General features: G+C 38.9%; 1 protein-coding gene across 1 annotated transcript in view; it reads right to left on the reverse strand.

Annotated features, from left to right (window-relative positions):
- The window catches only part of LOC139716711 (Fanconi anemia group A protein homolog), a 49,899-nt gene extending 35,199 nt beyond the window's left edge, over positions 1-14,700 (reverse strand). The window contains exons 1-12 of the mRNA XM_071628243.1: positions 14,527-14,700; positions 13,610-13,705; positions 12,752-12,953; positions 11,035-11,126; positions 10,354-10,387; positions 8,742-8,900; positions 7,870-8,012; positions 5,975-6,050; positions 4,750-4,883; positions 4,126-4,230; positions 2,392-2,487; positions 376-464 (exon numbers count right to left, since the gene is read on the reverse strand). Coding sequence (XP_071484344.1) covers positions 376-464; positions 2,392-2,487; positions 4,126-4,230; positions 4,750-4,883; positions 5,975-6,050; positions 7,870-8,012; positions 8,742-8,900; positions 10,354-10,387; positions 11,035-11,126; positions 12,752-12,953; positions 13,610-13,705; positions 14,527-14,700 — 1,400 coding nt within the window. The remainder of the gene's footprint in view (positions 1-375; positions 465-2,391; positions 2,488-4,125; positions 4,231-4,749; positions 4,884-5,974; positions 6,051-7,869; positions 8,013-8,741; positions 8,901-10,353; positions 10,388-11,034; positions 11,127-12,751; positions 12,954-13,609; positions 13,706-14,526) is intronic.
- Positions 14,701-16,800: the final 2,100 nt, after the last annotated feature.

Genomic DNA, 16,800 nt, shown 5'->3' on the forward strand with positions numbered 1-16,800 from the left:
AACTTCTGTTATGATGAAGTCCTGACAAATAAATTAGGGCCTACACCATAAAATTACTTTGAATTTCAGATTTGCACCCAATTTGAAACTGATGTTAATCTCCTATGGCTTTGTCCAGATACATGGATGTAGGTGGCACTTCTTACTTCACATGTTTACTTCACATTTATGTTACATTTGAGAACTTCAGCTTAATATTGCCATTTTGATTAACAATACTGAAAATCTGTTCAGTAGATCACTGCATAGAACACCAGTAGCAAGTCACTCTTTAAAGGAAATGTCACAATAAAAAGTATACTGCTTGTAATGTGTGACAAAACCTGACTAGTCTACCATGATCGGGTGAATTCCACAAGATTCCTAACAAGTTACCTTGCCTCCAAGACATTGGGAGGTATTCTTCCATTGTTCTCGAAGGAATCCACAGCCACGTCTACATCCATGAGAGCCTTATCTCTTGGCTGAGGTCACACACAGACAGACAAACAGAAATGAGACATACTCACTTTGTCTTTTCTTTGATTATCTGAATTAAACTCTAATCACAAGTTCGTTTTACACGGATTGAAAGTTATTTTTGTCATACAGTTAATGGTGATGACTATTTCTTCTTTAGAATTTTGGCATATACACCGATCAGAACACCAGCAGCTACATCACTAGAATTTCAATGTCTGGATTTATCCCCCATAGGTTGCTGGAATCACCTGGACATTTACAATCCATGTCGAAAGAAATGTTTCTAGATATATAATCTGAAACTTGAACTTATTGTACAGCAAGCTATGCATGCAACACAGACATCCAATGTACCTTTAGACTTTGCACGCCAGTCCCAAACTTGCCAACACGACCCGCTACAGTAAACTGCCAAGGTTCCTGCAAACAAATGATGCATGATATCAAAGAATGTGAGGCATCAGTTGTTGTGTTCCTTGTTGTGTTGATACTCATATTTTGACAACCAAGCACAAGAATGGCTTGAAAAGCTCCTAATTCACGACCACCAGCAGAGATCAAATTACAAGAGATCATAATAGGCCTGTCTTCCTCAGACTAACATTTCAAAATATTGCGCTATTTTGTGGTTAGGAAATGACCCCGATGTCAAATGAACCCGCTATTTGTGCAAAAAGATGCAAATAGCGTGCTTTTGATCGGGAGAATTTCCAAAAAAATCTTGGTCTAGTTTGTAAAATGGCGCACCAATTTGTGAAATAGCATGCTATTTGGGTGCCGTCTCCATCAGCTTGAAATTTTCTCGATCCCATCATTTGCACTGCGCACCAAGACCATACAACTCTATGTAGAGTTCTGTGGCTGAGCGGGCCGAGTCATGATGCAAAGTACGCATGCACCAACTTCGGGCTAATTTCCCAGGCAGGCTGTTTTCGAGCTGATAAAGATTAAAATTTGTGATATCGGGCTACTTTCCTAGATCACAAAATAGTCCATCAGTTCGATCCTTGATCTGATGAAAATATGCCTCATGAGTGAAATTTCCTATGGTTTAATGTCAATGCATGTAACAAATTACATGTCTGCAACCAACTCTTAACCAATTATTACAAGGAAAATGATATAAAAATGCTCTACCAGAAACTGCTTTGTTGTTGTGATTGTTATGAAGCTCATTAAATTTCTCCACTTCAGTTCTCCTCTTCCTTCCGTTTAGCTTGAGGCGTGTTAGTATCAGTAAAGTTATTCTGGGAACAGTTATCATCAGAAAATAAATTCCCACAAAAAATACTATCAGTAATATTGTTCTGAGATCAAGAATATATGACTGGATCATACGAAGCACTTTGGGGCAAAAGGGAAAGTGTCTGCAGTACCAACACACTCATGACTAACCTTTTTGACTGAAATGTTTGTGGTATCAATTAATCCATGACTAATTTTGATATTACGATGGTATCACTGTGTTCATGACTACTTGGGGATCTCAGTGATTTTCATACCAATGGTTTCACTACCTTCTCTGACGTTTCATTGTTTGTTGTATCAATGAATTACTAACTTTGAGATTGGAGCATCTGTGATAACAATAGATTTGTGACTAACTATGAGACTAAGGTATTCATGGTACAAATGTATAATAACACTTAGTTTATGACTAACTTTGAGACTAGGGATATTGCAGTATCATTGAATACATTACTACCTTTTAAGCTTTAGTATCTACGTTATAAATTGAATAATGACTAACTGTGACATCTGTGTGACTGCAGTATTAATGATTCCATGACTAACTTTGAGGATTGGGGTGTCTGAGGTATCAATGAAGTCATGACTAACTTTAAGGATTGTGGTGTCTATAGTATCAATTCATTCAGGACTAACTTTAAAGACTGGGGTGTCCGAGCCATAAATTCATTGAAAACTCACATTGAGATCTGACAGTCTGGTTTTGGCCAACATCAGGTAATCTCTGAGTATGTCCTGGCACTTGGCTGGTGCTGTGGGTGGATTTTGAATATGTGCCTGAAAAAGACCCAACAATAACAAAAAAATAAGGATTAGAGCATAAGTGCTTGGTGCCAGACAACTTTTCTTCCAATACGAGGCAATAGCCTCCTACAAGATGGAATAAACTCAAGATAGACACAGACAGACTGAATTCAAGACAAACTGACAAATGGCATGCCTCCAGGTACAGTATGTGCAGAAACATAAAAACATACCCCGGTACAAACACACACAAATGCAAATAAATATAACAAAATGATAGATTAACATACGGAAGGAACCCATGTTCATCACATGTAAAACTTTGTACTATTCTTCAAGTGATTATGGTAACTGTTTGCCTGCATGATCAGTGCCATTGATTAGTTAAAAGTCAGACATTTCTTTTCATCATATATCATCGAGTGTATCCCGATGTCTGCAGAGATTTTTTTCCTTTTTTTGTGCATTCTTTTAGGTCTTTAAAATCCTGCAATTTGATCTAAACAATTACAGAGTTCTCTTTGTTAGAAATGATTTCAAACAATCAATATTTCAGTGTCTGTGTGCCAATCATGTATTATTGTTTGCTGATTGGAGCACTTTCTGCACCAATTGGTAGAGATGTATAGAAATTAATTATCATTGATTACAGATTAGCCAACTCCCCTAATCCCTATTGTGTCACCATGTCATCCATAATCCCTGTTGGACCAAGGCACAGTGCTACACCTGAGTGGGCTTGCTAATCCACCAGGTGAAGTTTGGAGGGATTATTGCATGCTGATGAAAAAGCCTGACATGTTTGGCTAAAACTGCCTAGGCACATATAGAGGGTTAACTCTTTATGTGCCATGGTGCAAACCCCCTGTGTGCCACATTATTCTGAAACAGCAGCATAGTCATGCTTTGAGAAAACATTTTGTTTTTCAAATGTATGTAACCTTTATAGATTTTTGTTACTATGGATACATAATGAATAGAGTTGTAAGACTGCCAAGCTTTGCTTAGATGGTAATTGTGTGACAAATCTATGATGATTTTTCTTTCAAATGCCCAGTAGCTACACTATTGTAAAGCCAAGACATTTGTACACAAACAGTGACAGAAACATTTACTAGCAAATCCACTAGCGAATACTGCTTCATCGTCACTCACCACACAAAATGCAAGCTTTATGTGACAGGACTGGAATCGCGAGAAGCGCTTTCAGTTTACTGTGGCATATGGTATGTTATTGATTGGTTTGGGCAGGTTTGTGTGTTTGAGCAAAATATGCGAACTTGGCATGCCGTCGACTGAGTTGGGCGTGCAACATGGCACATAAAGTGATAAGTGTATGTCTTGTGCTAATTCCTGAACAAACCAATGTTACACTGAACTGAACTGAACTGAACTGAACTGAACTGAACTGAACTGAACTGAACTGAACTGAGCTGAACTGAACCAAACCAAACCGAACTGAACCCAACCCAACCCAAACCAACCAAACCAAACTGAAATGAACTGAACTGAACTGAACAAGCTGGCAAACTAGAATGAACTATATGTTGCTTGAAGGTTTGTACGGTGAAGTAAATGAGGGAAAAAGGTTTATGGTAGCACTATTGAATGAACTAGCTGCATCCTCATGGAGAGAAAAAGAGTGTCAAGAGAACAAAACACCAAACCTACCCGTAGAGAAGATGCCATCTCATGAGGCACGAGGTTGGTGAGGAATTCTAGGAGGAAGGAGAATGCTTTCTTGTTTGTTGATGATGGTCCAGAGGCAAACGTCTCCTGAGATAAGAAAGACAGAGGAAAACAATCAGTTAAAAGTCGACAGGAATACTTCAAAACAAGCCAACAGAATTTCGGGTCGATATCCTGCAACATCTCATGGGAATTCTACCCAGTCAAGTAAAAGACAGACATTGTGATGAAATATACTCTGTTATCACGATTTGCTAGTGCCCTTTGCTGGAAAGTAACTTTTTCTTTGAGGAGGAGAAGGAAGTGGAGGAGGAGTGGGGAGAGGAGGAGGAGGAGAAGAAAAGAAGAAGAACATCAAAATTTGGCAGTGATAGTTACTGCATTCTTCCATGGGGACCATCAGAGGGATATTGCTGAGAAACTGATGTCTTACCACAACTCATCTCGGATAATCATATACAAAAATATCTGTAATCTTACTATTCCATCACTATTTATTGACTAGCTGCAACCACAATCATTTGACCCTACTGCCAGGGATATTACTGCAAGGAATACAGAAACTGAAAACAGAACACAGAAACTTGACTGAAATAACCAGACTACCTTAAACCACGAGGCATACGGTGGAAAGACATGAGGCCCTTCATTGGCTGCTTGTCTGACCAATAGGAAGGCAGAGGTGAAGGGTCCCTCTTCATAGCTCCCCAGGGCTTGCTCAACAAATTCCTGAATGCATGCTGCATGAGTAAAAGACATGGTAGCAGAAAGAATGATGTGAGATATGCCAGGCTGTTAACATTAAAAAGCATGTCTAACAAGCAGGAAAAGAGACTTTAACGTATTGAAGACTAGTCTCGAGTATACTCCGGCAGATGTCTATGGGAAATGCATTTTATACCAAAATCAGCCTGTTAATCAGAAGGAACAGACTGAGATGCTTACAAGAAATAATAAACATTATAGGAAAATCAGGAAACAGAGTATGTGTTTAAAATGAATGTGATAATCAGAAAGATTATCCGGTATGAGACAAAATGCAGAATAATAACCATTGGTCATTTTGCAGACAATAGAATGCAAATAAGGTATATCACACAGGGCATTAGAAATATCCACAAAATGATAACTTTGGAACTGTCAGAAATGCACAAGGCGAAGCCAAGTGGGTCTTTAGCCAAAAGAAAAGACTGGTCACATGATAGCTCTTAGCCAATCATTTGACTAGGATCCACATCACCATTTCATAATGATTTTTTATAAATGCCTTCTACTATGCCCTTCAAAGTGGCAGCAAGTAACTTTGCCTTATACCAACAAATGTTCATTTTAAATCATTTTGTCCATCTGCTTCCCCTCACAAACAACGTGAGCTTCTCTTCTCTTATACTGTCTCTATAACATGACACATAAGAGGACATGATTTTACAAATTTATACATCCCCTATACCAAATCAAAACTGAACTTTACACAATAAAGCCACAAAAAATCTACTCATGACAAGGAAAAGTCCTTATCTACAACTTGCCGACATTTTATCAAGTTGCTTCTTGATACATCATTCTCTCTGACAAATAGCAACACAGTGCACTCCCGTTATAACGAACATGGTTATAATGAAATTCCGGTTACAACAAAGTAAATATTCAGGCCACAACATTTTCCCCTCTATGCATTTTCATTGTTTATTTATTCGGTTATATCAAAATTTCGATATAACAAAAAAAACAAACAAACAAACTGCCGGTCCCGATGACTTCGTTATAATGAGAGTCAACTGTACATAATCTCGGAAAGGTACTCTGTGGGATATGGAAACAAGAAACTCACATCTGATCAGTTCTTGAGCTTGAGGAAAGTAGATCAAAACTGTTGAAGTGTAGATCAAAGTTGACTTCCAGTTGACCTGTGTGACATAAAGACAACAGAGAGTAACTATGGCAACAGCTGCCACTGACCAGAGAGTAAACTCTGCTGTAGGTTTGGAAAGTTTATCAACACCAGGAGACTATTAGAAACTGGAGAAGCACTCTGCGCGGGCAGACCCCTGCCAAGCGGCTAGTTTCCACCAATAATCTTGTTCTTCCATAGAGATCGGTGATTTCCACCCATACGCATGCATGCTAAAAATCGCCCGAATTCCCAATATACATTCGTAGAAGCATTTTGTTACATCATAAACCCTCAGCTGCACGGCACGCCTCGCCCTAGCAGCACAGAAACTAGAGCACACACGTAAGTGCACGTATGAAAACCTCAAAATACCCAGCTTGAACTCCGAAGTTCATTGACCCTACCTGCCAAAATACCAAAAATCCTTCATAAAAGCCATAAAAATTTCCAAATCACTCCCAAAATCTAATCATCGGTTCATTGTGTCATTCTCAAACTTTCCTGCAAGTTCATCCAAATCCCTTCGCAACTATTTTAGTTATTTTGCACACGGACAAACAAACAAATGGTAATAAATGAAAACATTACCTCCTCCCTTGGCGGAGGTATAATTAATTGACATTTCATATCCTGATTCATCAAATTACTGGTATCTTATATCGTTGAACCCAATTTCTACAGCGGTTCTTGAGCTCCAGTAGACACACCGCATTCCAAACTCAAGTGAAGACGATGAATATCATCCATCAAGTGAGAGGCGGTTCCCTCTGAAACTTTTTGTCTTGAGGATGTCAGGGCTGCCATCTCTCTTACCAAATTTTAACTGTCTCACTCTGATGAAAGAATTCTCACGCAGAACCCTCAAAACAGGAGTTGAACAAGAAAATGCCCGCCAAATCCCTGACAATCTGAACTTTCAGTATGCCCAAGCCCAAACTTTCAAGACTTTCCCACAGGCACACTCTCTCTATGCATGCATTGAAATTTTTACTGAAGTATTCACCAGAGTGTACCATTTAAAATGTTAAGTTGGCAAAGCTCCCTCCAGTTGAAAGGGGGGGGGGGGGGGGGGGGTGTGGGTTAGGGTTAGGGCTCCCCTTCCACACCATTCCCAACTGCCCCCCCCCCCCCCCCCACCACAACCACCGTCACTTTGATCAATGAGGTTTGGTCACTCACATCCTCACAGTGTCTCACTCCAAACTCTCGCTCATGGTTAGAAACCCTGGGATGTAAAACTCAAAGCATGACACTGGACCCCCAGATCACCCCTACCACATTGCAGATGATCGATTTATATGACAGAGCTACCAAGTCTCACGCATTCTGTGTGAGACTCAAGCATTTAGGGGCCATCTCACGATCTCACGCATGACACCCATTTTTCTAACGCATCGGGCGAAGTCTGCAACTTGGGCCTATAATAATGAGCATAGCTCAAAAGATTTAAGTGATAGTTGCAATTGAAGGTATATTTCCCTTTTGTCTTTCAAAATAAGTAAAAAATAGTCACTAAAGTATGCACCTGATCGCACCATTAAGAGCTAAAAATTGAAAAAGCTCCCTACCGTGGGAGGCCACGGGGGTGGGGGGGGGGGGAACCCCTCCCACACCCTCGCTCGCGCGCACATTTGCATGCCGAGATGCCGAGTCATGATTAATTTTTTTTTGAACTTGGCATCCCTGATATGATATTATACCATTGCTCCCAATATGAATGAGCTGTTATGCAACAGTCCAAGAGTATGTCTAACTTCATTCAATATTCAATGATTCTACATGATATAAGAGAATGATACAAGCACAACTGACATGGTTTTGTCTGCCTGTACCTGTTCTTGTTCCAGCGCTCTCCTTAATAGTCCCACTGCATCACTTTCATGTAAAGCTAACAGCAGCTGTCGGAAGAGGCTAACCACGTATGGTGATGCTTTGGCAAAGGTCCACTCATGCTGCTGACCGAACGTATCAGTGACTGCTGCAAAGTCGTAAAAATATCCGTCAAGGCTAATATAAATCTCATCCTTTCTATCCATTTTCACTATTACTTTTATAAAAAGTTTAAAGTAATAAAAACATTGACATGTGATGGTAGGTACAAATGTTTAATTTCTCTGTTGTTACTGGCAGTGCTTAGACCTTGTTGACTGGCTGGCACGAAGGATATCTGAACATTCAGTATCATACAAGCAAAGCATTTTGAGAAATCTGTATTTTTTTAAGCAACTGAAATCATTTATTCTAATTATGTGCGTTTCCCCTTGTATCTCTCAAATTAATTTCACAAAAATCATAAACAGGAAAAAACATTGTAACTCTTACCATTAAAAATGTATTTTCCAGCTCATTATTGCACAATGCTGTAAGACATATTCTGGTTGTGACTTATTCATATTCACAGAGAAAAACACTTTTATTGTATTTCTTCCTTTTTGTTTGTTTTGCTTTGTTTTCCTTCAAAGATGGTGAATTTAAGGAGTAACGGGCCACATGATTTTAAAAGCTGGCTACTATACTCTGTGAGCAATTTCCCTATATTTAGCATTATTTAATATATTGCACAGTGGAACAAACTGTGGTGTGGCAAATTAACAAAAGGGTGAATGGTAATTACCGTCACGTAGTCAAAGTAAGAATTGTGATAATATGAAGATGATACCCAAAAATGCAACTTTGCTGAGGTTCTGACTTCAGCTACTTTTACCTGAGCTGCCTGTTTTGTGGCTGAGGAGCTGAGTGATGTGACGAGAGGCAAAAAGGCGACAGCTCTCCATCGGGAGCAGGGTCTGGAGTCTCGACATCGGAAGAACACCCTCGTGGCTCGGGGGCTCACCACCCTGCTTACATGCAGCCTGGAACACTCCTGTGTGATCAAAAGTGATTGATGCAAAGAAAGGGAAACTTACCAGAAATGCATGCAACACAAATGAAAAGTGAACAAAGAAAATCTATTGGATTCAAACCTGATACCTCTGGACTGCTAGACCAGGGCTCTTACCGACAGAGCAATGGAAAGCCCTTACTAGTACAACATGTACTGTGTTCCATCTCAGAAACTGCTAAATTCCCAATGCATGTATGGTCAGAAGCTTCCATAAACCTGAAATTATTCCAAAGGATAGAAATCAACTTGAGTACAAATGTCAAGGATCACCAAAGTGATGCAACTTTTTGAATACATAATAAATGTAAACAAAGGGAAACTGACCAGAAATGTTTATCATAAATGAAAAATGACACAAAAGCTGTAGATACCTTCTCCAACTGAGCATTTACTTTCCTTCACAGAATTCAGTTACTCATTTGTCGTGAGACGATATGAAATGTGTCAAGACAATGCATACTTGTTATAATCACTTCACAATATGTCACTACTGTATCCTCTACATACTGCCAGTCTAAACACATGATACAGTATCCTATTACAATCTACATTCACTGTCAAAACATTCAACCTCTTGACAACGGACTGATTTTGCTACAACATGCATATCCCATAGACCCCTGCCCGAGTATACTCGGGACTCTTCCTCAACGGGTTAAACATTAGGGGGAAAAAGCCTGATTGACCTTATTTCCAATTTGTTTCAAAATATCAAGAATGCTTACTCCAGAATAATTTAAGTAGGATCAATGTACAAAATAATGCGAAAGATAATAATCAAGTGCCCTGTGAACACACTAAATTCACAGCAGTAGGTTGGATTTAGTTCATAGATTATGCAAATTTTGATTGCATTTCTTTTCATGAAATTTTTCGCATAAGTTAACAGATATCCATTAATGAATGTGCATATGCAAGATATGTCTATTTCATTCTTGTTTTAGTCTGTGGACAAAATTTACAACAAGCATTTGAAATTAGAATAGTCTTGCAAATTCAGGCAATTTTGGTGCTTGAAATGCTCTAACAACTTTGGTAACTTGACATAAGTCCACCTACAGTACTCTCACTCTGGCACATTCATGTTAAATACACAATGAATACATCAACATTTCTTCAAATACTCATACCAAAGGAAGAGAGCAGCATCAAACTATTTGAAACTTCCTTGGAGGAAAGGCAATTACTAATGATATTTGCATTGCAATTCACCAAAACATATCTCAACTTTGATAGGTTAAATATTCTATCTTTGCCATCAAAACATCATGAGGAGCTTGGGAGGTCATCCTTGGTCATTATAACAAGCTTTTTGAAAGCAAAAGGAATCGTAAGAAATTTCAAAACAGCTGGCCGACACGATACTGATACAGCTGAATCAATACGTCTTTCCTGTATTTTGTTGTGACAGATGAAATGCATGCATGCTCACTTGTGAAGACTTGCTCAAGAATCCTTTCAGCACACTGCAAATTCCAGACGAAAATGAAAGGAAGAGAAAAGAAGAGAATGAGAAAGAAGGGGTGGAGGGAGAAAGACAGACAAAAAAAAAATTTCAAACTAATCTGTGACAATACCCACTTTAATCCTTTAATTATCACATCATTGAAAGTTACATGCTTCTTTTCTAGCAAATTCAAATCTATTTACAGAATATCAAAAATGCTAACCTGGTTCTACAGTTTGTCTAATAACATATCTCTGCATACCATAAGCAAATAACATGCATGCTGTCCCATTTGCCCATGTTTTAGCTTATCTTAACAATTAACACTCAATTCTGGTTTTTATGATATTTTGCATACAATCTTACACCTGTAATACTTTACCCATGAACAAATGTTGTACAAATAATGTAAATCAATAATTACTATTATTTTGCTGAATATTTCAGTGAAATAGTGTGTATATCAATACTCTCCACTTCCACATTTTGATGAAATTAAGCCCTGACACTAATAGCCTGTAACAATTATGCAGTTTTGTTCAAAAGTGAATGGGTGAAAATTGAACATCTTTGCTGTCACTGTGCCAAATTTCCAAAATATATAATCAAACACGGAAACATTTACTCTTAAGAGCACTGACTCAGAAGTGATAACATTCAACTCACCTCACAAATCCCTCTAACTTCAGGCACATCGCTTGAAGAAGAAGGTGCAATCTTTTCATGATGGACAAGTTGAATGAAACAAACGAGGGTGTCTGAGGAGAAAGACATATGTAGGAAAGCAAAAGAGTTCACAACGGTAAACTTGGGACCGAAACACACCCTAGGCTGTGTACAGGAGAGGCCTATATATGAGTCGTGAGCTAGTGCTATCAAGATCATATAGACAAATAAAGTGAAGATAATGGTGCTGATGCCTTTGCTTACAACAACAATGACTAGAAATGCCTGTTGTCATGCAATGGAAACTGTATCCCCAGGTTGCTGCAAAATCTCTGCCATAAAACATAGCCTGTTTTGACTACAATGAAATTCTATCTGGAAATATGAACAAAATCCTTCACGAAATAAGGCTAGGACAGACCATATAGCAGGCCATCAAAAAAAAAAAAGAAGAAGCTTTTTGTGTATGAAAAGGGGGCATCATCACCAAAACAATAAGGGGTAAAGTTTCACTACGATGCAACTCTACACATGCTTTGAATAAAAATGTAAAAGTTCATATACAGTGTGTTTGGAACATTTCTTCGGACATCTTGGCTTTTGAGCAACTTCTTCATGTAGCTGACTGATATTCACCTATGAAGGTAAATAAAAAAGATTATTACCTATATCACATAGTTTTACTGGGCAATTGTAGTTGGTGTTTTAAGTGGTCAGGAAACCAACAGTTTCCAGCGGGCAATATTAGTGGGTATTTTTCTTCTTCTGGGTTTCACCATTAACTTTAAATGCAAACACTCCAGTCAATCACCAAGAGAAAATATGCACAAACCGCTAGCATCCACGCACTTGAGCTCTCGGTGATGAAAATTTACTGTTGATGAGAGTTTCTCACAGAGAGGTTTTGCAATGAAGGGCAAAGAACACGTAAAATTAGGGGACAATCGCTGCACCGTGTGTAGGCGTGCGTCTGACTGTGCGCGCTGGCTATTATGTGCACAGCATACCCGAGTTTCACGACAGAGGGCAAATTCCCATACGTTAGCACATAAAAATAGAGGACGATCGCTCCCTGCGACTGTGTGAGCTGGCTGTTACGCGCACCGCGTACCTCATAGGGATTGTGTGCATGCATGTAGGTGTATATAGTTGAGCACAGTGGTGTAGGGTTCGACCTGGCGTCGAGTGGAAATTTGCTACTGTAAATCAGGAAGTTTACATTGTAATGATTTAAGTTACTGCTCAAGATGCCTAAAATGGGTGATAACAATGATATGGACTGTCTACTTTCGGGGGATACAACATTAATTGCCCTCACTAGAATTGTATTGTGCTCGTCTTCGACTCGGGCGATACAATTCTAGTTCGCGCAATAAATGTTGTATCCCCTTCAAGGCCATAGCAGTTCATATTATATAAATAGTTCATAGAACCATTTTATAAAACAAATAGTGCACAGGTTTAAGTTTGTGGTGTTAGTGGAGATGCAGCACACTCTCAGGTACTCACAATGTTGTGCGACATGCAATAGGCGCATACACCATTGTAAATACCCTCCAGTGCTCTGCATCTCCACTAACGTCCTCTCACCTGTGCATATTTGTATACTATCGCTATACCACCTTTCTTTATAAGTCTACTATAATATCACAAAAATTAAAAGGAAATGAGTATGGTTGATAAAATATTCATATCTTATTGGTATCAGAGCTCTTACCAATTGTCATTTGCTGCAGGAAGTCACATTTCTCAGCATTCGCACCCCTCTCCCAGCTTCCCTCCCATATACTTGCAATGTCCCCAGCCAGACCATCCAGAACAGTTTGATGATTGATGTGTGAGGTCAAATAGAGGTCAAAGGTCATCAGGGATTCCCTGTGCAGGTGCCACAACAACTCAAGGGGAAGTCCCTGCTTGCTCTGCAATATCAGTAAGGCATAGGGAACGAAAGGAAAATGACACAGGCTGAAGCATTACCACAGCACGACAAATAAATTGTGAAATTTTCACCGTACTTCAAGTCAGATTGGATTATCATTAGTGTTTTAAGTTCTCTTATTTATTCCTGGCAAATATCTTTTCGTTATATCATACTTCTTACATGTTTCCTGCAAAGTAAATTGATCTCAGTAACTTCACCTGTGGTATCCACTCAAGTTTTGTCTGCACTTGTGTGAGATGGGACTTATAAAGAATGTGTCAGACTGCATTTCTATTCATTTATTCCATGGGCACTCCAAGGTGCTTCGGGTAAACTGTTATCAAAAGGAAATGTGGGACTGTCCATATCTGCAGCTAGTCTGTGTACTAATCAAATTATTGGATTGAAATCTACATGAGGAAATTATGAAATATCACAGAAACCAAGAAAATCAATGAGCACTCCAATGAATAACCATGAAAGAACTTAAGCAAGAACTTAAGCAAGAAATGAAGCAAGAATGTTTTGACTTTATCAACACCTGTTGGTTTAAGTCCCTGTCAAAATCTTTAGTTAACTGTCATAAAACATTCACATTCTGAAATAAGCAACTGAAAAAGAACACAAAGGACAAGCAGTTGAAGCTATGCTTACTGTAAGTGAATTGAGTTCTTCTGCCAAGCGCCCTCTGTGGAAGATCTTCTGTTCAGTTAGTGATTTGATCAGATCGAAAATTTGATCCACCTTGGTCTGTGATTTCAACAATGCAAAATACCATCAATTAGATCTGGTCACTCATGGAAGGAAATATTTTTCCTGTAATATTTGTTGGTGGGTGAAGTGAGGAAAAGAATGCCACACAACCCTAAATACTTTCCCTGGTATATTCTTTGATGGTTGAAGTGTGGAAAAGAATGCCATACAACCCTGGCACCTCTTGAACTGGCCATTATCTTTATATTCAAGCGGTTAAATTTTTCACTCTCCTGCCCCATTAAATCCAAGAGCACAAAACATATATCCATTTTGTCTCTTGAAAAGAAATTCGTGTTAATTCAAATACATTGCATTCTTGTGAAACAAATGCATTAAATTGTTGTGGAGGCTGTGAGACACTGCTTTTTTAAATCCTAGCACATGATTCAGTATTTCTAAACATGTTTCAACCTAGTATGAAAACGACTATCTCATAGATTGCTTACATCCTAATTTGCATTTTCCTTTAAACTTGGTAAGATTTGGGGGACTTCAAGGACTGGCTGGATTCACCATGAATAAACTTGAGACTACAATCACCAATGTCTTTACTCACGGTGCTAAGTTAACTCTGTCACTTCTGGTTCTTGAGAAGAAGAGTTTTAACCATTTTTAATTTCGGGGCTTCTGACCAGATTTCATGAAAACAATGTCACTTAACTTAACTTAACTGCAGAAGTGATCAGAAGACTGTGTAGTGCCATTTGATGTGATGAATTTCTCTAGTTTCTTGAAGCTAAAATTAGATTTTTACATAATTTTCTCTAATACATCTCCATCACCAACACGTTTTGCATCAATGCTGGTAGACTAACCTTTGCCTCTGGTGTAAGGAGTCCATGAATCATATGACTGTCTCCTAGCGACTGGTTGCTACTGGCAACAGTACTGAGGAACTCTGCACACTTCTTGGCAGACAACAGCGAGACAGGCATGCCACTCAGTTCTGCTTGTTGCCGCAAACATGACACTATAGCTCCGGCTGACATTTTTAATGGAAAAGTGGAAAAATAGAGAGAAAAAAAACCCAAACACATACAAGCTGCTTAGTTTGTGTATTGTTTCTGTTTTATTCTATATCCTTGCCTTCATTGTACTCATTCTTTTGAGCAACAGTAGCAATCTCTAACAAAGGATGCTCTAAGATGTTGTATAAATGAAGAGAACTGAACTTAAAAATACCCTTACTTTAAATACTCTTAATGGTCTGTAATACCTGTGCATTTTTACAAGCAAAAATGCCTGCAATGAGTTCATGATCAGGCCTTCAGCACAACATTCATAAACATTGCTTCTGCATGAATGGCATTCATCAGACCTTACTTCTTACCTTCAAAATTACTGTAGCTGTGGAAACACTGAAAAACATTGATATCGAAAACGCTTGTCCTAAATTAATTTATTTCAGGACAGATTGTAATTCTAACTATTTGTCAAATGACGAAGAGACCATATGCACTCACAATCTTATAGGATACTCAATTTCAAAAGGCAATCTTAACTATTAATGCACAGGAATCAGGAATACGTATGAAGACACAAATGCATTTCAGTCAAGACAGATGCATAATGGAGTGAGAAACTTCTAGGTATGTTACCTTGAAATTGATCACCATCTGGTGAAATGTTCCCACACATGCCATATTGGGAAGGTGAGCCTGTGGGAGACACATCAGATCTGCCTTCATCCTGCTGGCGGCTTTGCAAAGGTTTCTGTCACAAGTCACAAAGGATGATCTTGCAGTGATAATGGTTTCTGCTTCACTCTGGATATACATAACTGCTTGGTGTAAAGAAGATACTGTGGTTGCTAAATATTTGATGGGTATAACAATGTGCAAATTGGGAGTTGTATGACCTTCTCTCCGGTGATTGAATTTGCAATTAGGAATGCAAATATTGCTCTGCACAGCATAATCATGATATTTATTATATACCATTATACTTGTAGGCATACCATGCAGGAGTGTATAATAGGCCAGGCATCTGTAAGACTGTGTGCAGCTGTTGCCTGTCCATGCTGCATCATGTTCATACTAACTGGTAATGTATTGGGGGGGGGGGGGGGGGGGTACTTTGGGTCATTGTTAAATTTGAAAAAATAAAATCCTCAAGTAATATTCAGCACCCACAGTACCATTGTTTAATATGAATTTGTGACACAGCTTTGGAGGCTTCAAGTTTTTGCGGTGTTTGTTACACACACTATGTCTGATATTCCTGATCTTTTGGAACTTCTAAAGAATATTTCACAAACAGCTTCATTCAAAAGGTTATGTTCATCACCAAAGCTGTAATTAGCTTTCATGGAATAGAGGTGTCATACCTAGGATATGGTTACCTTCACCCTTATCACTGTAATACCAGTACCTTGGTCTGCCTCTGCATCTCTTGGAGCAATTTGTCGACATCTTGGTGATAATCCAAGAGCCTGAGGGCAGCATTCTGCAAGACTTTCTTTGTCCTCGATCCGAGGCCTTTCCTCAGGGTCTTCCTCTGCTCTGTAGCATTATATCATCAATGGAAAAAAGCTTACTTTGTAAACCACGACACTTTCATATCTCTCCTAAACAATTATTGATCTTGATCTGTGGCCTATTAATTGTGGACACTCAAGATATCAACATGATATTGCCTCTACCTTATGTTGATCCTCTCCTAAAGGTTCACTAGGGAATATGACCAGAGGTTACAGCGCAAGCAGAAGTACACAAAATATGAAGGCTTTTTTATTACGGCAGATTTGAAAGATGTACCAGTGCCTTTAACAGCCGAGTGTGGCCAATGTTCCAAAGGTGGACTGTTTTTCGGGGAAAAAGGACTGACTAAAGGATACTGATGAACACCAAAAGACACAGAATTGCTCACCATCAGCGCTTCTGTTTCTCTGTGGTTTAAAATACTGCACAAATGCCATGGGTAGGACATCTACTTCTCTACTGAACATTTGAAGAACATTAACAGCCTCTGGTATTGACCGGAAAGATCAGTCTATATCGCCCAGTATGTTCTGTGGAAACAATGTATGGCTCCATGAAATCCTTCCCCTATATAGGCAAAGTCTCCCATACCTGATCCTGTGGGCTGTA

The sequence above is a fragment of the Diadema antillarum genome, unplaced genomic scaffold (genome assembly GCF_040938485.1).
Source record: "Diadema antillarum isolate AM-2024a unplaced genomic scaffold, OU_Dant_1.0 scf00000007, whole genome shotgun sequence".
Classification (NCBI taxonomy): domain Eukaryota; kingdom Metazoa; phylum Echinodermata; class Echinoidea; order Diadematoida; family Diadematidae; genus Diadema; species Diadema antillarum.